The 23621-nt window shown below is 31.3% G+C and overlaps 2 protein-coding genes across 2 annotated transcripts in view; both read left to right on the plus strand.

Annotated features, from left to right (window-relative positions):
• The window catches only part of LOC135957109 (uncharacterized), a 53905-nt gene extending 53229 nt beyond the window's left edge, over positions 1-676 (plus strand). The window contains exon 3 of the mRNA XM_065507783.1: positions 539-676. Within this exon, the coding sequence (XP_065363855.1) occupies positions 539-602 (64 nt within the window). The 3' untranslated portion in view covers positions 603-676. The remainder of the gene's footprint in view (positions 1-538) is intronic.
• On the plus strand, positions 544-19748 carry Scgdelta (sarcoglycan delta). Its single transcript, XM_065507782.1, has 5 exons — positions 544-1531; positions 4279-4399; positions 9413-9674; positions 18288-18411; positions 18867-19748. Exons 1-5 carry the CDS (start codon positions 1322-1324, stop codon positions 19053-19055), a joined length of 906 nt encoding a protein of 301 aa, XP_065363854.1. The 5' UTR covers positions 544-1321; the 3' UTR covers positions 19056-19748.
• The last annotated feature ends 3873 nt before the right edge of the window (positions 19749-23621 follow it).

The raw sequence follows: 23621 nt of genomic DNA on the forward strand, positions 1-23621 counted from the left end.
CGCAATATTCAGTCTTATTTTGATTCAATTCTACAAGATTTTCAAAATTATTTTAAAATATTTTTTTTGTTTGTAAAATTATTCTTTCTTATAAATTTACAAATGTTTGCATTTTGTTTTTATTTTGCAAGTTTTAACCAAATTAAGTAGACATACATAAATATTATTTTCAATTACTAGATATGTAGTATGTATTTTAACTGTTTGTATTAATAGAATGAATTTTCAAATTAAACCCCGTTAACTGTTTAAATTTTTTTGCATATTATCTATTCTATTTATTTCTAACCTATCCTTGCATTTAACCAAAAACAACACCATTTCAACTTCATGAAATAAAAACCTAAATCGATTAACTAAATTCCATCATTAAACCAACCAACCACTATCAAACCAACTTCATCTCAAAAAAAATAAAAATAATATAATCCAAATATTAAAATAAACCTAACAAAATAAAATAACAAAACTATCCCGTAGTAAAAGTAATGGTTATGCGATCAATGGCACTATACAAACTACCGAAATTCTTTCACAGACTAATGCGCCAACAAACTCTACCACAACTACGGCTACAACTGCAGCAACAACTTCAGATTTGAATATTCTACCACAACTAAGGCTGACACCACAACAGCCGAACCAACAGCCAGAACAGCAAACAGCTACGTTTGTATTTACTTCACCCACTTCCACGTTTAAACGTAAGAAGCAACAACAGTTGTTGAAAGAAGAACAGGAAGTTAAACAACAAAAGCAACAGCAACAAGAACATTATAACAATAACTTGTATAAAATTGGCAAAAGCCAAGAAAGGCCAATAGGCACCACTGAAAGTGCAACAACCTTAAATGAAGATTATCAATGCAGGACTACAATACAAAGCACAAATAATAGAGGAAGTAATTTAACTCCCAAACGACAGTCTCTACTATTGCAGCAACAACGAACCAACAACACAACAACAGCAACAAATGATACAAAGACGGTGATAAACAATAGTTTAGGTGTTACACTACCAGACACCGTTACATATGCCCCATCATCGTCATCTACATTCACATCTTACATCAGCGGAAACGGAACTTTAAACAGAAACTCTAACGGTAACGGATCTACGCGTTTAGCATTCAAAACGCACACACTGCCAGCCATAACAAAAACATCCACCCATTCAACATTCATTACGGATGGTGTGGTGGATTTGGTGGCGGCTACCAACCGAACAGCAAAATCAAAAGGAATCGCAGGAAAAGGCAGTAACATTAACAGTAACAGCAACAACAACAAACTGTCCGCATCGTGTAAACGTCGTCAGAAAATGCAAGCCAGCAGTAGTGGCGGCAGTGGTACGACAACAACAGCAAAGGGCAACAGTACTTCTAGTCTAATGGATGACATTGAAATGCATTTGGGTTTAATTGGATGGCGCAAAAAGTGTCTGTACACTTTACTTGTGCTGCTAATGCTACTGATAATCATAAACTTAGGACTAACGCTATGGATATTGAAGGTCATGGAATTCTCAACGGTAGGTAAAGGTCTAACGTTATTTTTTTGTATGTAAATTTTTTTCTGTTTTTTTTTCATTTTATTGCATTACATACATTCTTTGATTAGGTATTTTATGAAAAAATAGTAAAGATGAAAATTATATAAACGAGTGCATCTTTCATTCCATGAAAGATTTATAGGAATCTCCACAAAATTCGCTCCAAATAAGTTTTATACAATATACGTGGAAGTCATGTGACCTAATTTTATGATGATCGGTCCATAATTAGTCATTGCTCCCACATAAGACAAAATTCCGAAAATCATTTAACGATAATAAGTCTTTTAAAACTGTTGATATCTACACCGAATTAAACACAAATATGTTTCATATAGACATAAATCACACGACATAATTATAAAAAAATAGTTAAAATCAGATGGAGAACAAAAATCTGGCGTCATTTTTAATTGTTCATATATCCGAGATATCCAAATTTAAAACTTAAACTCAGCTACACCTCCTCTATAGTTTGTCCATTTTGGTGACCGATATTTTTTTATGGGCCCCCAAAGTTTCTGAAAATCAGTGAGACCTCTAAAAAAGATGTCATCAGTTTTTGGTTAACAGCTAATTCAGACTTTGTGATACGGCTTAACTTTATATGACAATAATATAGCTAGAAGTCCGCCAAATAAATTTTGTTAAAATTTTTTTCCAAAAAATAGCTTTTTCGTGCACTTTTGTTGAAAAAATATAGGAAGAAACATTTTTTTTTTTACTTTTTTTAGAATAATTTCCAGGGTTTCCTAATTTTTCACTTACAATATTTAGCAAAGTTGTAGCTACAGTAAAGTTGAGCAACTCTTGAGAACATATCAATGCATTCTGAACGTGTCTAGTCACTCTAAACAGCACATAAAGATCACTTTGTACCTTAACAATTTTCGTTTTTACTATTTTTTTACGCTAAAACAAAGATTTTTTGTTAAAATAATATGATCAAGTCCACACTTCTATGTTGTGCTGTATTATTTACTCGGCTGCGGTGTACCTAATGGGGATCAGTGAGTGGATCCTCAATGTCACACATTTAAAAAAAATCGCCAAAAAGCCATCTTTGATTCGAAAGAGCTGAAATTTAAAATGTAGATAGTCCTGGAAAAGGCCTACAAAAATATTGAATTTTGCTCGATCTTTTTTTTGTATTTTCTATATGATGGGCCTACGAAAGGTGGAAATTTGTTTTTTATATACGACGTATATTTTCGATAAAATTCGAAAGAAAATAAAATAAACCCGATAAAAATTATTTCGTCCCTATAAAAAGTTACACGCATCCAAACTTGAAGCATCTTTTTATATATTTCAACTTTGTATGCCTGTGTTTTTTAAGTTTTTTCCCAAAAAAGTCCCCATATTTTTTTTTTTTTTTTATAAAAAACTAATTTTCTTCATGGTTATATAAATTTTTTTATGATCTGGAAAGAGAACGTAATGCAAAAACGTATAAGTTACAATTTTACTAACTTAAGCGGACATTGTACCCCCCAGCCCTATCCAAACTTGGCCTATTTTCAAACAAAATTTTAGGTTTGAGTAAAAAATTCTAAAAACGCAAAGGCCCGATCCTCAAAATCTCGTCATATTTGTATAGCCCTATATATATGTTCGGATTGCATTTATATGTTAACAAGTGTTATTCAGATTTACCGTTGCTAAAATTTTGTAAAATATTGTTATTGAAAAATTAGGAGTCCCTGGAAGTTATTCTAAAAAAAGTAAAAAAAAAAATTTTTTCCTATATTTTTCAACAAAAGTGCACGAAAAAGCTATTTTTTGGAAACAAATTTTAACAAAATTTATTTGGCGGACTCTTAGCTATATTATTGTAATATAAAGTTAAGCCGTATCACAAAGTGTGAATTAGCTGTTAACCAATAACTGATGACACCTTTTTTAGAGGCCCCACTGATTTTCAGAAATTTTGGGGGCCCATAAAAAAAATCGGTCACCAAAATGGACAAACTGAGTATAGGGTTTTACTACCCTTTGGTAGTAGAGTCGAACCTATACTGTCATGATCTTGTGTTTTTCCAAAAGTCTTCATTTGTTGCATAGTGTAATTGTTTAACACCAAATACAAATTTTACCAAAAATTGTTATAGCCTTTGTTAGTTCTACTTTTTTCCTTTGCTATTCCTCAAAGTTATATATTCGTTATAGATCACGGAGTTCATATATCCTTGTCCGTCTGTATGTTGAAATCAACTTTCCATTGCCCAAAAATAGTTTGTATTCATGATTATTACATCAATATATCCGCTTTCGTTTGCTATTTAAAATTGAGAAAATCGAACCAAAATTGGCTGATGTTTTACCTATTTTTGATCCATATTTGGATTACTAAGTCATGAATATAGACAATATGGATATCAATGACGCCATAGTAAGTCAGACCTATAATGGATCAAAATTTTTAAGATTCGGTAAAGCCGATTTAGCACTCTTAGTTACTTTTTCTTCACTTCTTTAAGCAATTTTTTACCAACATTAATTTCACCAAAAATAGTTTTCTCCAAAAAATTCAACTCAGCCAAATATATCTCCACTTTCCTTGTGAACTAACAACAACAATTTCATATCTTAGATCTAATAAATATTATATATTAAGTCCAGCCAGTGTTGCAATATATTCGCATTATTTCATTTTGTATTGTTTAAGGTCTGCTGTGCCTCTCATTCATATTTGTATTTTTAATTATTTTTCTTTACATTTACAGGAAGGTATGGGCCAACTGAAAATTGTTCCTGGTGGCATACAACTAACTGGACAAGCTTTAATTATGGACATGTTAAGAGCATCCACAATACGCTCAAGGCATGGGCAACCTATAGCAATAGGTAAGGATAACAGTTACTATTTTATATTAATTTGTTTTCTTCTATGTATTCAAATGTGTAGACAAACACATTTATGCTATCATATAAATGCCTAATTCGCCAAATTGATTAACTACAGTTATTGATATTTTATATAAAATCGAAACAAAGGTTTTAATAAATTGTTCCTGTCTTTATGCAATATATTTTCTTAATTTAATGTCACATGTTACTTAGTAATAATATATTAAGTAAACACAATGTTCCCTCTTTAGGGACTTACTCCATTTGGCAAATAAGGCATCCACATTTCTATGTATATTTGGCACATTATTTATTCCTTTTATTTACTTCATAAACAACATAAGTAAATTTTATGTTGTTTATTTATTCATATTTTACATGGCTGTACATTCATTTACTTATTACTCGAATTAGTAATTTACATAAATTTTACATTTGTTTTGGCACATACAAACAAACTAATAATAATCATAAAGATCCATTTGAAAATGTGTGTAAGAATCTGTTTAACATCTTCTTTATTTCCTGTAAAATACTCACACACATTACCATTTACATGTTACGTTAGTAGTTTGAATGTTTGTATTTATTCCTAATCATTATTTGTGTTTGTGCGTATGAGTATGTGAAAAGGAAATTGTTACCAGTCATTTGACTTTATTGTTTATTTGTATAATATTTAGTCGTACAAGTGATATTTGCTTTAGCATACAATATTATTTACCTTGAGGTCATAATTTGTAAAAATCATGGCTTTCATTTGTTTGTATTTGTCCAAGAGTTAATGAAGTGGAAGTAGTTAGTATGTAGGATCATAAAATGATAAGTCAAACTTTTACTTACAATTATAGATAAGGGATATATGATTAGGCTAAGGAAAATTAAACAACATGAATTTTTTGGAAAGAGGATTTCATGTGTAAATATACACACATGTATCCATTTATTATAACTTAACTGTTATGCGATTCTTTGTTAAAATTTAATGTCTAATCCAATGACAATTTTCCTAACATAGTAACGCATATTTTTCCGAAAATTCTCCTCAAAAGTCAGACCATTTTTTTAACCTATTAAATAATTTTCCATAGAAAGTTTCGTCCACACAGTGATGGATTTTCTATAGAAAATATCGTCATCGGAGACACTGATTTGCCATAGAAAATTTCTTCTTCGCAGACTCTGATTTTCTATAGAAAATTTCGTTCTCGCAGAGACTGATTTTCTATAGAAAATTTCGTTCTCGCATAGACTGATTTTCTATAGAAAATTTCGTTCTCGCAGAGACTGATTTTCTATAGAAAATTTCGTTCTCGCAAAGACTGATTTTCTATAGAAAATTTCGTTCTCGCAGAGACTGATTTTCTATAGAAAATTTCGTTCTCGCATAGACTGATTTTCTATAGAAAATTTCGTTCTCGCATAGACTGATTTTTTACAAAATATTTTGTCCTCGCAGATACTGATCTTTTATAAAAAACTTCGTCCTCGCAGATACTGATCTTTTATAAAAAACTTCGTCCTCGCAGATACTGATTTTCTATACAAAATTTCGTCCTCGCAGAGACTGATTTTCTATACAAAATTTCGTCCTCGCATAGACCGATTTCCTATATAAAATTTCATTCTCGTAGAAACCGATTTCCTATACAATTTTGTCCACACAGTGACTGATTTCCAACAGAAAACTTTAACCACACAGTGACAGATTTGCTACTTAAAAGGATGAAGGATTTTAAATAGAAAGTTCGTCCACAGATTGACGGATTTGCTATTAAAAATTTCGTTCACAGAAAGGAGGATGTAGAATATTTCCTATAAAATATTTGAGACTGAAGAATTTTCTGTACAAATTTGGTTCACAGAGTGAAGAATTTTCTGCAGAAAATTTCGCTCACAATGTCAAGGATTTTCTGTAATAAATTTCGTCCACAGAAAGAAGGATTTTCTGTAGAAAATTTCGTTCACAAAGTGACAGATTTTCTATAGAAAATTTCTTTCACAAAGTGACAGATTTTCTATAGAAAATTTCGTTCACAAAGTGAAAGATTTTCTATAGAAAATTTCGTCCACAAAGTGAAAGATTTTCTATAGAAAATTTCGTCCACAAAGTGAAAGATTTTCTATAGAAAATTTCGTCCACAAAGTTAAGCATTTTCTATAGAAAATTTCGTCCACAAAGTGAAGCATTTTCTATAGAAAATTTCGTCCAAAAGTGAAGCATTTTCTATAGAAAATTTCATTCACAAAGCGAAAGATTTTCTATAGAAAATTTCATTCACAAAGTGAAAGATTTTCTATAGAAAATTTCATTCACAAAGTGAAAGCTTTTCTATAGAAAATTTCATTCACAAAGTGAAAGATTTTCTATAGAAAATTTCATTCACAAAGTGAAAGATTTTCTATAGAAAACTTCGTTCACAAAGTGAAGGATTTTCTATAGAAAACTTCGTTCACAAAGTGAAGGATTTTCTATAGAAAACTTCGTTCACAAAGTGAAGAATTTTCTATAGAAAACTTCGTTCACAAAGTGAAGAATTTTCCATAGAAAACTTCGTTCACAAAGTGAAGAATTTTCCATAGAAAACTTCGTTCACAAAGTGAAGAATTTTCCATAGAAAACTTCGTTCACAAAGTGAAGAATTTTCCATAGAAAACTTCGTTCACAAAGTGAAGAATTTTCTATAGAAAACTTCGTTCACAAAGTGAAGGATTTTCTATAGAAAACTTCGTTCACAAAGTGAAGGATTTTCTATAGAAAACTTCGTTCACAAAGTGAAGGATTTTCTATAGAAAACTTCGTTCACAAAGTGAAGGATTTTCTATAGAAAACTTCGTTCACAAAGTGAAGGATTTTCTATAGAAAACTTCGTTCACAAAGTGAAGGATTTTCTATAGACAACTTCGTTCACAAAGTGAAAGATTTTCTATAGAAAACTTCGTTCACAAAGTGAAAGATTTTCTATAGAAAATTTCATTCACAAAGTGAAAGATTTTCTATAGAAAATTTCATTCACAAAGTGAAAGATTTTCCATAGAAAATTTCATTCACAAAGTGAAAGATTTTCTATAGAAAATTTCATTCACAAAGTGAAAGATTTTCTATAGAAAATTGCATTCACAAAATGAAAGATTTTCTATAGAAAATTTCATTCACAAAATGAAAGATTTTCTATAGAAAATTTCATTCACAAAATGAAAGATTTTCTATAGAAAATTTCATTCACAAAATGAAAGATTTTCTATAGAAAATTTCATTCACAAAATGAAAGATTTTCTATAGAAAATTTCATTCACAAAATGAAAGATTTTCTATAGAAAATTTCATTCACAAAATGAAAGATTTTCTATAGAAAATTTCATTCACAAAATGAAAGATTTTCTATAGAAAATTTCATTCACAAAATGAAAGATTTTCTATAGAAAATTTCATTCACAAAATGAAAGATTTTCTATAGAAAATTTCATTCACAAAATGAAAGATTTTCTATAGAAAATTTCATTCACAAAATGAAAGATTTTCTATAGAAAATTTCATTCACAAAATGAAAGATTTTCTATAGAAAATTTCATTCACAAAATGAAAGATTTTCTATGGAAAATTTCATTCACAAAATTAAAGATTTTCTATAGAAAATTTCATTCACAAAATTAAAGATTTTCTATAGATAATTTCATTCACAAAATTAAAGATTTTCTGTAGAAAATTTCATTCACAAAATTAAAGATTTTCTGTAGAAAATTTCATTCATAAAATTAATGATTTTTATAGAAAATTTCATTCACAAAATTAATGATTTTCTATAGAAAATTTCATTCACAAAATTAATGATTTTCTATAGAAAATTTCATTCACAGACTCAAGGATTTTCTGTAGAAAATTTCATTCACAGACTCAAGGATTTTCTGTAGAAAATTTCGTCCTCAGATTGAAGGATTTTCAGTACAAAATTTCGTCCTCAGATTGAAGGATTTTCAGTACAAAATTTCGTCCTCAGAGTGCCGAATTTTCTATAGAAAATTTCGTCCTCAGACTGACGGATTCTCTGTAGAAAACTTGGTTCAAAGATTGAAGGATTTTCTATAAAAAATTTCGTTCACACAGTAAAGGATTTTCTACAGAAAATTTCAAATATTTTTATCATTTCTTATAAAATATTTTGTATCCTTGGCTTATAAATTTCAAACTAAACTACACATAAATTACTGTGGGTGTTTTAGTTAAACTGGCCCACATGACTTAAGCATACATGCTCATCACTCATTTACTTCACACATATAAAAAAGAAAATAAATCACAGTAAAAATCACCAAGTCATGCCAGTCATAGATCTTTTAGCCAGAAAAATATGAACACTAGATTTACAATTTCAGATAAACAAGAAAGATAGATGAGATTTGTGGAAAGAAAAAAAAGAAAATCTGTTTTAAAAGGTAAATGACACCTTCAAATGAATAAGAGATAGAAAAAACTAAGAATAATAAGCAAGAAAGAAATTGATAAGGAAATGAAACCACAACTACATGCATACACAAACACTAAAACACTTAAACTATATTCACGCATTTACAGAAATAATCTGCGAGAAAGGAAAGGCATAGGACAGCCAGGTTGTTTTTTAGGTTTCCTTTCAAATGTACAAATATATTTTATCAAACTGTTTAATCTCTATAAAATATTAGCGAAAGTTAAAGACAAAGTTCTCTCTTGAAAAAAAAACAAGAATTAGGGGACAAAATATTACATCTTGCAAAAATGTCACGAAAAAGCAAATATTTCCCAAAACCACAAGATGTCATGATACATTATCAATGATATGTATGTTTGTTAAACTATATTTCCGTTTGGTATGATTTTTTTTTTTATAAATGTTTTATTTCTTATATATTTTTTTACCTATATTTCCTTATAGTTTAGCGTTAACTTGACTTTGAATGGCTACAATTTATTCTTACAATTTTCTTCGAATTTTTTTTGTTTATTTTTTTTTCTTGAATCATCATCAACAGAATCATCACGTAATTTTTCAATCAATACACGTGACACGAATGGTATGCTCGAAAATCATTTATTCCTGGGACACGATAAGCTTGAGTGCATGGCGACAGGTTTTCGTATCAATGATACAAACGGAAGAAATTTATTTTCTGTAAATCGTAATGAAGTTACAATCGGTGCACACGCTCTAAGAATTGATGGTGAAGGTGGTGCCATATTTCGAGAGTCAATACAGACACCGCATGTACGTGCCGAACCAGGACGTGAATTAAGGTGAGTTGAATAGTATTAGTAGACTAAAATTATATTGTATGATGTTTTATTTAGTGGTTTATTAGTGTTTATTACTAAGTATTATTACTAATATTTTTGTTTTCATAAATAAATTATTTAAAAGAAGGAAAAATGTAAGTTGCAGTGTTTGGTATTAATATTAGCTATGTTCAATAACTAAAAGTTGTTACTAGTTAGTAACAATTGTTACTGGAAAAGCGTTCATTAACTCAAAAAACTTGCAAGTAGAGAAAAATTCAAGAGCGTATACATTTTAGAGAGTGCTCTCTCGTTGCAAACTATTACAAGTTCTATTTTGAACTCGTAATAGTTAGCAGCTTATATTTCATATATTTTGTGTTATTGTTTATTTATTTTCAATTTTATTTTTGTGGTGAAAAAATATAAAAAAAGAATTTTCAATAAAATTGAAGAAAATGTGAGTATTTATACATTTTAAAAGGAATAAAATATGAAAATTGTGTGTATAAAACAATTGTTACTGGAAAAGCGTTCATTTACTTTTTACTATTTTTGAGATTTTAAGAGAGTAATTTTGTAAATTTTGATTTTATTCTGTCGTTGCAAGTATTTACTGGGAAAGTAAATGAACAGACCTATTGTTTTTAGAAAACAGGAATCATTCTATTATTTACAGTGGCTTTATTAAGGCTTTTAATAAAATTAATAGCAAATACATAAAAGTTAATTTTTGAAATGCCTGCTGATATTATGGCCAAAAGAGTTTTCCCTACCATACCATTGAACTGTATTGTATGAACCCATAACTATGATTATATGACTGTACATTTTAAGTCTATTATAAATCCCTATATATTCTTTGATAGAAGAATATTGCGACTGGATAGTTGAAATGTTGAAATGATATTCACGATGATCTAGCAAACAGTGTCGAACTATTGCTCTGAGAAAAATTCCGCTGAATAAATAGTGGGTCAGAAAAAACATATACTTGTATTAAGTTAAATAAAACTTAAAATTCAATATAAAAATTCTCAAAATTATGTAAATTTATTCAAATTCATTAAACATTAAAATATTGGCATATTACTCGGTATTTATATATTTTACCACTTTATCCGGATATCCTCTCATTTTACAGTTGCTTCCGTTAACTTTTTTGACAATGTGGTCCACTTACGCTTAAAATCGGACATGTTCTGGGATACCATTCCTGTGTTCTTTAATTCTTTTTTTACAAGAGCTCAATACCTTTTCACAAGCCCAAGTTCTGGACAGTTGGGTGGATTTGCTTCCAGTGGCACAAAATTGACAATATTGTTTGAATTCCACCCAAGGATATTTTTTCAATAGTAGCATGATGCCCAATTGGCCAGAAATATGAAGGAACTCTGAGCTGTTTTTATAAAGGTAAAAGCCATTTTTGTAGACACTCCGTAATACATACTTCTGTGTTTATTGTGCCTGATGTCACAAATGATTGGGTTCTTTTGCGACAATTGTAAATGGTTTGCCACTTCTTAGGGGAATTTTGTTCGGCATTGGTCTTGAATAATACCTCGTCCATCAGCCACATAACAATCTTGATTCCAATAATTCATCCATCACACAACAGATGTACTTTTTTATTCAATTTTACCTATAATTTTTATCTCGTTCTTTTGCTTCTAAGTTTTTTACCGCATTGCGACCTAGAACTTTTTGAACTTGTACGACTTCAACCCAGAATTATCTTTGGCTCTGCCCACAATTTAACTTTACGAACTTCTTTTCTGAAAGAAGTGTTCGGTATTCTTCGAAAGAGTTAGAGCTTTTTTCTTCCTGATCCAAGTTTTCTTTCAATGTTCAAGACTTCCCTATACTGTTTAATGGCTTTTGAAAGAGTGTGACGAGGAACTATCAGATCTTTTGCTAAAATAATAGTTTTTTGGACCAAGGATAAGTTTTTGCTGGACTAGTGTGTATAAGTTTTTTCTCACTCACTCTTTATACTGTAAAAACTATCTTCTGTTAAAGTTGTTAGAATAATTAAGACCAGGAGATAGCTGATAATATTTACCGTCCGGCCTGATAAATTAGATGGTTCGATATGCTTCCTGTCGATCATAAAAGGAACAAAGGCCTACAATGAACTCTCTCCATTTGGCCTTTCTGATGATATGTGTTTAATATATCTCCAGCATAGGCTGCTTTCAGATCCTTGTTATTGTCTCTACGACTCGAATCACCAATTTGCTAAGGACGTACTGTAGCAGAGAATATTCTCAACTATCTCCTCGTCTTTCTTATTTTAACAACTTTAACAGAAGACTAAATGGTAGACAATTCAGCGGAATTTTTCTTAGAGCAAGCGTTGCATTGGCATCATGAATGCATTTTTTGACAACAAAAGCCAACATAAACTCATACGAAAGATTTAATTACGAATATTAAAATCTACAACCCAAGTAAATTTTGTCAAAATTTTAAAAAAAAAATTAAATCGTGAATAAATTCGCAATTTTTTCGAAATTTAAAAAATAAATAGTCGTGTGATCCAAATGAAAGTGCGCGTATTATGTATGAGATTACTTATGTTTGCTGAACAACACCCGTGATAATATCTGTAAAATAAGGATAAGCTGCCTACATTCCGTCGATGTTTTGAAGTATCGATAAACCGGGTAGCAGTTTCATCACCTATAAGATTAACCGCCCTTCTTTGAACCCGGCCCAGCAGCTCTAGACTTGATCTTGAAGCCCAATTTTTGGACGAATAAAGCTAGTGTATATACAAAGAAGGTCGGAGTGGGAGAAATATGTCAGATACCATCTTAAAAAACCCAAGCACCTAAAAGTTTCCTTAGCAACATCATATATATGACGATTCCAAAGGAAGTCACACTGTATTCTCGTACCTAAAATCAAAAGGTTATCTGACACACCAACAGTTGTGTTACCAATACGAAGAATTGAAAACAGCATCGCTCATGTGCGTAGATTAATCCTCTGCTAGTTGTATGAGAAATTGTATGAGAAATTGTATGCCAATTGTATCAGCTGTTTAGAAATTGCAGATTTATTTTCAAAATATTTTGATTATGCCCTACTAAGCGATCGACTTATTCGGGAAAAACACCATAAAATAAATTTTATCAAAATTTTGATAAATTTAGCATTTTAAGAAGTGTATCGGCCTAAAGGATCTTCTTTAAAGATTGAAAGTCACAGAAAATGTAAAAATATGCTACTGAGCGGCAAAATTATAATAGGTATATGTCAAAATGTAAATTTTAAATTAAATTCTAAATATAAATTCTTAGATTCTTAAAATTAGTTTAACAAAATTTGTTTAAAGTTGGAAATTACTTAATGTTTTGCAAATGACTTAATAAAATTTATCTTTTTTGGCAGCGGATGATTTTATTGTAGTTTGACAAAATATCATATCACAGCTTTTGTAAAAACTAACAATGTGACTCAGAGTCGATTGGTATACTTCAAGTGTTAGACTAATATTCTTACGAGTTGCAAATAGAGCTATAGACTATAAAACGAGTTAGTTTAAAACTAACTTTTTAACTAAAATACGTCTACATTACACCTTTAGAAAATTATTTAGTCTGATTATTTTGTAGGTTAAAAATAGCACCGCCAGGCAAAAATGTCTAATGCTTTTTAATAGACTAGTTTTCAATAATTGAAACATGTTCATTGTGTAGACTGCTGCCAGTAGTGCCAGTCAGACAACGTTGAAATTGTTTACATTTTTTTAATACTTTTGAAAAAAAAATAACAGATTTTTTCAAATTGTGAATTTAAGCCCAGTACAAACACCAATATACTCACACATACACACACTTCAACAAACACATGTCATTAAACAGGAAATACTCGTACGAGAGAGACAGACAGACAGAAAATAGAGTTTATTAAAAAGTGCTCAAAGGGTTTTAAGTGACAAATATGGATTGTATTTGTTTACATATGCATGTCAGTGCACATACAAAACCAAATAACTACATACACTTGCAAACGTATACAGACATACACATACGTTGATCCTCACAACATGGTCCATGAACAAACAGTTTGATAAAATGTGGTATGAATACTTGAATGGATGAATGAACGATTGCATGAATGTTTGGATTTTTGCATCAACACTTTAGGCAACAGCATCCTCGTCATCTACAGCAACAACATAAATATGTATATATATCAGTGTAATGGAGTGTGTGTGTATGTGTAAGTACTTATGCCTGTGTGTATTGTATAGTAAATCTATCAACATGATGTTATCATCATATCAAGCAATTTACTTATGCATTCTTTCAATGATTTTTTTGTTGATTTTATATTTATGTATTTTGTGAAAGTACCAATAGGATTAAGGATGCAATGCATCTGTATGGAAACAGTAGGACGGAAAATAATTAATACAAAAATATAACTAGCTATCGATAGAATAAACGATATTGTGCTGGACTATCAATCTGGGGGTTGCGGGTTCGATTCCCGACAGAGACTCTGGGTATATCTGCAGTCTAGTAAAACGCTTCGCTGTTTGTGTTTGTTTTCTATAAAAAATAAAAAATAAAATAATTTTATGCTCCAACGTCCGGCTGTCTACTTGCTCCGAGAATCATTCCGATGCATCAACTGCGAAGATATTTGAAGATTGAAGATAACATATCATGTCTTCTGTAGAAGTTGTTAGAATAAGTAAGTTGAGAATATTCTCTGTCACTGTCCGGCCTAATCAAATAAGTTATTCAAGATGCTTTCTATTATGTCCTGTGTTTTCTAAAAGAAACAAAGGACCTCAGCAAACTCTCTTCCTTCGGCCCTTTTGATTGTTTGTTTTATCTCCAGCTTAGTCCGCTTTGATCAGTATCAGATACTAGTTGATGTTTCCGGGTCCAGGTCTGGTTAAGGCCAAATAGTGGCAGACAATTTTCTCAACTATAAATTTCTACAGAAGACAACATCTACAGTTTATTCTACGACATGTTTATCAGAACAATCGATCGTCTCTGATTGGCAGAACATCCTGAATCACCTTGGTTACCTGGAAACAAGTGGAGTCCAAGTGTGGAATATCAAGCTAAATAGTTAAAAGATCACCGGACTCTTAGGAAATTATTTAATGTAGTAGATATTTCTGACGGAATTCAGGGCTGCTTGGATGTCAGAATAGATGCAGGTATCAGCTTAACCCAGTATGCTAAATGATTAAAATTTGTTCCGAAAATTAATCACTTTTTTGTACAATTTCATCGAAATAAAATTCGATATATTGGCGAGATTGTGCGCGTTTTATTGTGTAAAGTGTAGAACAATAGTGAATAGAAAAGTTGTTAATATTACGATTCCTATGTTTATCGGAATGTTACACTCTTTTCGAAAATAAAAAAGTTCTGCGATGACTCCTATTCCTCAGCAAAGTTACTGGATATCCTACTAAATACTCACTTCTCAGACTGCAAGGATGTTGCTAAGGATATTGTGATATCATATTTCTGGCATATCACTTTCTGGCTTCACGGAATATTTATGCTCTGTCTCTCTCTTAACCATATTCCGGCTAACTAGAGGAGTGTCAAGGTCTTTTTTTTCCCAAAATCGGCAAAATATGTCATAGGAATGCGAAGGACTTTCGACCAGTTAGTCTTTCATCTTTCCAACTTAAAACGTTGGAAGGACACATCGACTCTCATATAAGGCATCTACTCTCAAGCAGTCAGTATGCCCACTTTAAGGGTCGCTCTACAGAGACAGCTCTGAATGAAGTCGTAATACACAACGGCAGCCTTCCTAGTCATAGAGAGTTCTTTAAATAATTTAACTAATCTTGCAATTTAACATGTTCTTATTAACCTGGATATTGAAGAGTACATCAGCGACTGGTTAGTATCCATGTTGGAATCAAATCTTGGTAATAGCGATAAGTCCAAGCAGGTTGGAGGTTGGACTTTGGACAAGCGTTCTTAACTCAATTCTCATTGAACTATCCAAAAAAGGGATAAAAGTTGTTGCTTATGTCGACGATGTGGTGATACTTACCTATGTCAGGATTGTTTCCGGATGTGATTAGTGATATTATGCTCACTGCCTTAGGATTTCTCAACAATTGGGCAACGGGGAGTGGCCTTTGGGTAAACCCAAGCAAAACAGAATTTGTACTTTTCACGACAAAGACCAAAATTCGGGGTTGAAAAGCTGCAAAATCCCCCTTTCAAATAATGCAATACATCTAGCTATTATCCTGGACTCTAAAATACCAGGGAAACTGAATACTCAATACAGGGTTAAGAGGACATGGTCGCCCATTACACATGTCGTAAGAAATTTAGTAAAAATTACGTTCCAAAATAGTAAATTGGATGTATACAGCTAAAGTACATCCAATTCTTACTAATGGATCTCTTGTATGGTGGACTGCAACTACAAAGAACTGTGTTGTAGATCAACTATATAAAGATCGGCCAGCATTGATATAATGGACGCTCTAAGAACTAGTCCTTCAGAGACACTGAACACTATATTGCACCTTGTTCCAATAGACCTTCATATAATGGCCATTTCTGCCTGCAGCACAGCTAGACTTCAGTCATCTGGATGTTGGAGATCTAGAACATATAGCCACGCGAGTATTCTGGACCTTCTGTCTTCGATCGTATACCAACCTTCAAACTACATTGCTACATATAAATATTTTGATAGGTTGTTCATAGTCTCAATTCCATTCAGGAGTTAGTGATGTGGGGTAATGTAGTGTACAAATATGACTCCAGGATATATTCAGACGGTTCTAAAGTGAGCTGTGATGTTGGTTCTGGTACTACCTAGGTATCTCCGTCTTCCGATTGAATATAGTGTTTTTTAGGCTTCATCTTCATTGTCAGGCAATGTAAAAACACTCTGTCAAGATTATATTGAGCATAATTTGGCAATGAATTGGCTGAAGAGTTTGTCAGAATGGGATCTACTTTAGATATATCCAATGCGGTTTCATTAGCAATTCCACTGTGCTAATACTAATATTATCTTCAGACAGTTTCTTTCAAAGCCAACTTAGATACATGTAGGCTGGCCTAGTTAATGTGGCCCTCTTTAAACGAAAACCGAACTATGCAACTAATAATCCGCAAAAGAAGGGATATATCAAGGTTGCTAGCAGTGTTAGCGGGGTACTGGATGCTAGACAAGCATGCAAATTCACCTTCTCTGCTAATGCCCAGCCCTGAGTGTCAAAAGTCACAAATTCCTGGTCAGCTACATAATAACCAACCTTAGTGAGGTATCTGGGTCTAAACTTAATATCTCACGGCTACAGGTTGGCTCTAATAACTTCGACATTTTAGAACACATTACGATGTCAAAACGGAGTTCTTTTGGCTCTACTTGACAGTTCGCGCGCTGGGAACTACCACGAAAACCAACCAACCACTTACTATTAATTGATAAAAAGTGCGGACTTGAAACATTGCATACTATGTCGTATGTAGCGAACTTAACCCTCTAACCCGCAATGTTGAAAAAGCTAAAAACAAAATTGTCGAATAATTCTTTTTAGGGTAATTATGACCCAATAAACTCAGAACAGCCATCAGAAACTAATTTGCAAATTAAGTTTACGAACCAGGTGCAAAAAAATGAAGAGGGTCTCAAGGCATTGTTGCCGGTTTAGATGTAAAAAAGAATAATTATTATACGATTTTATTGAAAAACTAATGCAAAATAACTAATAAAAAATATTTCGGAAGGATCGGGCGACTAAAAATGACACACAAAATTCCACGTGCTAAAATTGTGACATCACTCACAAAACAGCTGACAGAACAAAAATTAAAAATCAGAATGCATTTCGACCTTCGAGGGAAATGTTAACAAATCTGTAGCTAAAGTCAGCGTCAAATTTAAAAACGAAAAATTGGAATTACTTTTTGAGATAATTGGTGTTTTGTAATGCATGCCTTGAGGCACTATTGCGGGTTAGATGGTTAACTTTTTATATTTTTCTAAATTCTCACTTTAATTATTTATTACTAGTTGACCGCCCCGGCTTCGCCCGGTAGCATTTACTAATTTTAGTTCTTCAAATTTCCCTGTTCTTATTTATTTGCATATAAAATATCTAAATTTGTACTGCATACTTTAGGGAGCTTTTATATTACAGTTGACTGGACTCAAAAAAAAAATGTCCGAGTTTTACCCGGAAATTTTAAATTTTTTTCTTTACAAACCATCTCCTGAAAATTTCGAATCGAATAAAAAAAATCAGCCAAATCGCTCCAGCCGTTCTCACGTAATGCCATTATATACATGGACCATTTCATTTTTATATATATAGATTATTATCTAAAATACTCGTATCTGCTCAATTATTTCTCTGCCCCACTGTCCACCTGCCTGTTAATAGATTTTTATAATTTTTTTTTTTATTTATTTACAATTTCTCCCCCAACAAAAAACTCTATATGCAGTGTTTCTGGCACAAGTGTTAAATTGATAATTTATTTAAGAATTTTATTTTAGTTTCTAATTGTTTGTTATTTTCTTTTCAACTCATAAATAGAAATTTGCTAAATATTTATTGGACATTTATTTATTTGTTAATTTTTCTATTTTGTCTGTCTATCTTTAAAGATTGGAATCACCCACACGTCAATTGGAAATGACAGCTGCAAAGGATATAAATTTTCAATCACGTGCAGGAGGTATTGAAATCTCAGCACTGGAGGATGTTAAACTGACAGCACTGGATGGCAGTGTAAGTATGCAGATTATTTTTTAAAGGCTTTTCAATGAATTTGTAAAATAAATATTTATGAGAAATTTAAGAGGTATTAAAATTGTTTTTGAGGGTAAGAAATTTAATATATAGATTTCAGGGGAGAAGATTTTCGACAGTATAAATAATGAAGAAATTTTGTTGTAATTAAAAACAATTAAAGAGCGTTTATTCATGTTTTAGAAATAAAGAATTGATGTATATAAACTACTGCAGTTAAATATCTCTAAAACTTAGTTGAAACTAAAGACTAATAGATTCTGCAGTTGAGCTTTGTCCATCCTACAGGAAGAGTCTGTGGACCATCTCATTTGTGTATAGTCATAGAGGCTTAACAATGCGAAACATTTTTTTACTATAAATTTTTGCCTAAAATCTGTAAAACTTTTCCTACTCCCTCATTTATTTTTTTACTCATTTCTCTCACTTTCCAGCTTCGCTTTGAATCCTCCAAGATTTTCATGCCCAACCTACGTACGGTGCAATTACCCCTGCCGGGGACACCACAAAGTCGTGAGCATCTGCATCGTGTTTTTCAATTGTGTGCCTGTGCGAATGGTAAACTATTTCTGGCGGCACCGCATTCAATATGTGCCGGCGATGATACAACCGTCTGCAGATGATCAACTGAAGAAAACTAACAGGACAATAAACAGAAGCAAACAAATTAAAGAAAGTAAAACACAACAACAGCAAACTTTATAAGAAATAAATAAGAACTGACAATGCGCCTGATGCAGGGGTTTAGATAAATACACTTAGAGAAAACCAACATAAATTATAAAACATATTTAAAATTAGATTTTTAAATATAAATATATAGACATAAATAATAATAAAAGAAACAAAAAAAAACAAAATAATTAATAAGCCGCCGAAAGTTATTTGAGATGAATTTTGTATGTTGATTATAACCAAAAAAAAGAATGTATAATTTATTTTTAGTATTTAGTAGAGTATATTATAAATATTGTTTGTTATTAACTAAAAATAAACCAAATACATAAAATGTATGTAAATATTATTAAATATAAATTAGTTGTTGATTTAGTCCCCAAAAAAAAATAAAAACAAGAATATTGATATAACTAGCAATTATAAAAGGAAAATTAATAACAAATATGGCAATTATTTTGAAACAAATTAATAAATTTAAAAACCCAAAAAAAATAAATAAATTGAAAAACTATTTATAAATGAGTATGTGTCTATTAAAATTTATAGCCATGAATGCAAAAATACATGTATACTTATGTAAATTTATATATATAGAAAGTATATTAAACCCAAATACATAAAACATATTTATATATACATATCTATACATAGTTACATTTACATACTCATAATCAAAGTCAGCAGCAATACGAGGGTGTTAGAAAGAACTTTAGCAGGTTAGTAAAATATTTTTAATTTGAAAAAGATTTAAAAGATTTATTTAATGATCTTAATACCTATTTTTATTTGATTGATTGTTTTTTTATTAATAACACAGTGCAACATTTTCGAAGTCGTCCAGTGCAAACTCCTTCTCGTGTGGAATTTCTCGAAGAACTTATAGAAACTATTGGGTGAATGACTTAAAAATAAGGAATTTTCAATATATTGATATCATTTGAACTCGGTTTTTGTTTGTAATAACTTATTTGGCATTTCCTGGGGTCACGAATGTACGTTCGTATGATTTTGATGTCCAAAGAATATAGAAAACAAAAATTTTCCTAGCAGTTTTTTGTGCGATTCGATAGCATTTTGGTATGTTTAGTGCAAAAGATGGATTTAATCGAGTTTAAGTTTTCAGAATTATAGTTATAAACATGTGGTAACGAACGTACGCAAAATAGAAGTCAAATTTGGCTGACAGTAGTGAAATGTAAAAATCTGCGATATGGAACGGAATATTTAAAAGCGATCAATTTATTTTAAAAGTGTATTAATGTAGGTCTCTATCTGGTATTAACACAATAAAATATCTCCATTGGTTTTTGTTTAATTGGCTTAAGTATCTGTCGCCAACATACGATTTTTCCATGTATTTTTTTATTACACTGCTACAAAATGACACTTTTTGTCAGAACTTCAAAAGCGACCTAATGGGGGTTGTAGGCCTAGGTGAGAACATCTAAAACCGTTTTCAAAGATTTTGAAACACCCTCAAAATTTTGAGATATTTTGAAAAAAACTGTTTTAGTGTAGGTCGTAGTACTTTAGTACCTCTAACTCACACATTTTTAGACCCATTTTAAAATTATAAACAATTATGGATAGATAAAGAATTAAGCTTTCATAAAATCTATGCACAAAATGTATATCAAAAAAAATTGCGTAAGTTTTTATTAAAAGTTTCGCTTTATTTTTATTTTTTTTTTTTCGTAATTTTTCATATTCAGCAATAGTTAATTTAATTTATATGGGAAAAAATGAGATATTACTTGTTAAAATCGGTTTATATTTGCAAAAGTTATTAAACGTTTTTGAAAAAAGTTCGCAGTACAAGTTTACCTTGCAAATTCAAAATTTTACAAATATTTTTTTTTCTACAGTTTTTTGTTTATTATACCCTACACCAGTGGAGCGTTTGTGCAGATGTTTGTAACGCCCAAAAATATTAGTCTAACACCCACCTTGAAGTATACCGATCAACTTAGAATCACTTTATGAGTCGATTAAACGATGTCCGTCCGTCCGTCATCCGTCTGGTTGGCTTGCTGGCTGTCCATGTAAACATTGTGCGCAGAGTACAGGTCGCAATTTTGAAGATATTTCGATAAAATTTGGTACTTATTATATTTTCGGCCCAAGGACCAAGCCTATTGAAACTGGTTGAAATCGGTCTATTATTTCACCTAGCCCCCATACAAATGTCCTTCCGAAATTGGACTTTATCGGTCATAAATGTTTAATTTATAAATATATCTCCACAAATTGCGCTCCAAATAAGTTTTATATATACAAAATTCACGTCACCAAATTTTGTTATGATCGGTCCATAATTAGTCATAGCTCCCATATAGACCGGCTTCCGAAAATCACTTTAACGTGCATAAATCGCTTAAAAATGTTGGTATACTCACAAAATTCATCGTAGTAAACTTCCATATAGACATAAATCACACGACCTAATTTCATGGTGATCGGTCCATAATTGGTCATAGCCCCCATATAATACCCACTTCCGAAAATCACTCAAAAATATAAATTATTGAAATTTTAAAAGAAAAATGTTTTTGCTCTTTTACATAGTGTAGGGTATTATATGGTCGGGCTTGACCGACCATACTTTCTTACTTGTTTTTATTTACATATATTCGCTGGGGGAGAAATTACTAAAAATGGTGTTAATTAAAAGTTGAATAACTTTTACAATTTTAATCCGATTTGAATAATTAAAACCATGTTTTATTAACAACTAAATTTCCTATATACATTGATATAAAGTTTTATAAACTTTCATATCAAAATAAGCAATGAAAAGCGAATTAAATCAAAAAAGTTGATAAATTTTGTTTTTCTTTTCAATATTCTTAACAAAAACAATACTTATAACTTATAAATGCACGTAATTTTAAAGCGTAATCAGTTTTCTTTCCAAACCCGTTAAAAATTTTAAAGTCGGACAAAAACTAAGCTACAGGTCGATAAGTCGACGAACATCACTGAAAACGATTTTTTCAGAATAACTTCTAAATTTGAGGGTGTTTCTGAAATTTTTAGAGACAATTTGTAGTCTACTCAGCAAGACCTATAACCCACGCTAGGACGTTTTCCAAGTTTTTTACCATCGTAGCACCGTGTTATTATCACCATGATTTCCCCATAAATATCTTAAAATTTCCTTAACAAACAAGTAAGAAAGTATATAATACCCTACAAAATTGAATAATCTGTATTCGTGAGTGATTTTGTAAGTGGGCGTTATATGGGAGCTATGACCAATTATTGACCGATCACCATGAAATTAGGTCGAAGTTTATGTCTATATTTAAGTTATTTATGTTAAATTTTGTGTGTATACCAACATTTTTAGGAGATTTATGAACGGAAGCGATTTACGGAAGCAAGTCTTATGGGAACTATGATTAATTATGGACCGATCATAATAAAATGACTTCGACATGAATTCGGAATATATAAAACTTATTTGGAACAATATTTGTGGAGATACATATATAAATTAAAGATTTATTACCGATAAAGTCCAATTTCGGGAGGACATTTGTATAGGGGCTAGGTGAAATAATTGACCGATTTCATAGTCTTCGTCCTTGGGCCGAAAAAATTATATGTACCACATTATATCGAAATATTTTCAATCAAATACGATGATTATCAACATTTTATTTTTTGATCCTGGTTCATTAATCGGAGGAAATCCCCATATGTCATTTATTCTCACTTAGTTATTGAACATTATAGTGTAGACAACAGAGGTTTTTTTTTTGCTTCGAAAATTTCCAATTTTGTACCCACAAAGCGCTTTACTAGCTAAATTTTAAAAAAACAGTGCAGCCGAAACACACCGATTGCTCACCAAAGCTTATGGGGAGATATGGTTTGTTCGGTTCAGAAGTGGTGATTTTGACACGGAAAAAAGATCTCACAGGCCAGTCAAAAGAGTTTGAAGATCTAGAATTAGAGGAGGCAATTCATCATGAATATTGTTGTCATACTCAACAAGAGCTTTCAAAATCCTGCAGCAGCAATTTAAAAAATCTTGCAACCATTCAAAAGCAGGGAAGCAGGGATAGGCCATGAAAGACGATTTAGCATGTCCGAAATGTTGCTTGAACGCTATAAAAGGAAATAATTTTAACACAGACTCATTACCAGCGATGAAAAATGTATACATTACGATAACCCGCAGCATAAGCCAACCAGTCGAATGGACAACAAAGCCAAATATGCATGACGCTAAGACGATTCTTTTTAATTGGTGGGAGCAAAATTAATGATGATATTATGTGGTGATTTTGACACGGAAAACAAAAGTTTGAAGACCAAGAATTGGAGCCACTACGTCATGTAGATAGTTTTCAAACCCAGCAAGAGCTCGCAAAATCATTGGGAGCTACTCAATCAATCCAAAAGCAGGAAAACTGGGTACCATACGGATTGAAGCCGAGGGAATAGGCTTCAATCCGCTAAGGTAAATCTCTGTATTTGGTGGAAGCAAAAGGAAATATCCATGG

This window comes from Calliphora vicina, chromosome 4 (assembly GCF_958450345.1).
Source record: "Calliphora vicina chromosome 4, idCalVici1.1, whole genome shotgun sequence".
In the NCBI taxonomy this organism is placed as follows: domain Eukaryota; kingdom Metazoa; phylum Arthropoda; class Insecta; order Diptera; family Calliphoridae; genus Calliphora; species Calliphora vicina.

Bases quoted from the DNA above. Each gene is read 5' to 3' on its own strand.
- Scgdelta (XM_065507782.1), top strand. From the start codon at position 1,322: ATGCAAGCCAGCAGTAGTGGCGGCAGTGGTACGACAACAACAGCAAAG. The intron at 1,532-4,278 runs GTAGGTAAAGGT...TTACATTTACAG, and splicing joins AGGTCATGGAATTCTCAACG to GAAGGTATGGGCCAACTGAA. The intron at 4,400-9,412 runs GTAAGGATAACA...CATCATCAACAG, and splicing joins TGGGCAACCTATAGCAATAG to AATCATCACGTAATTTTTCA.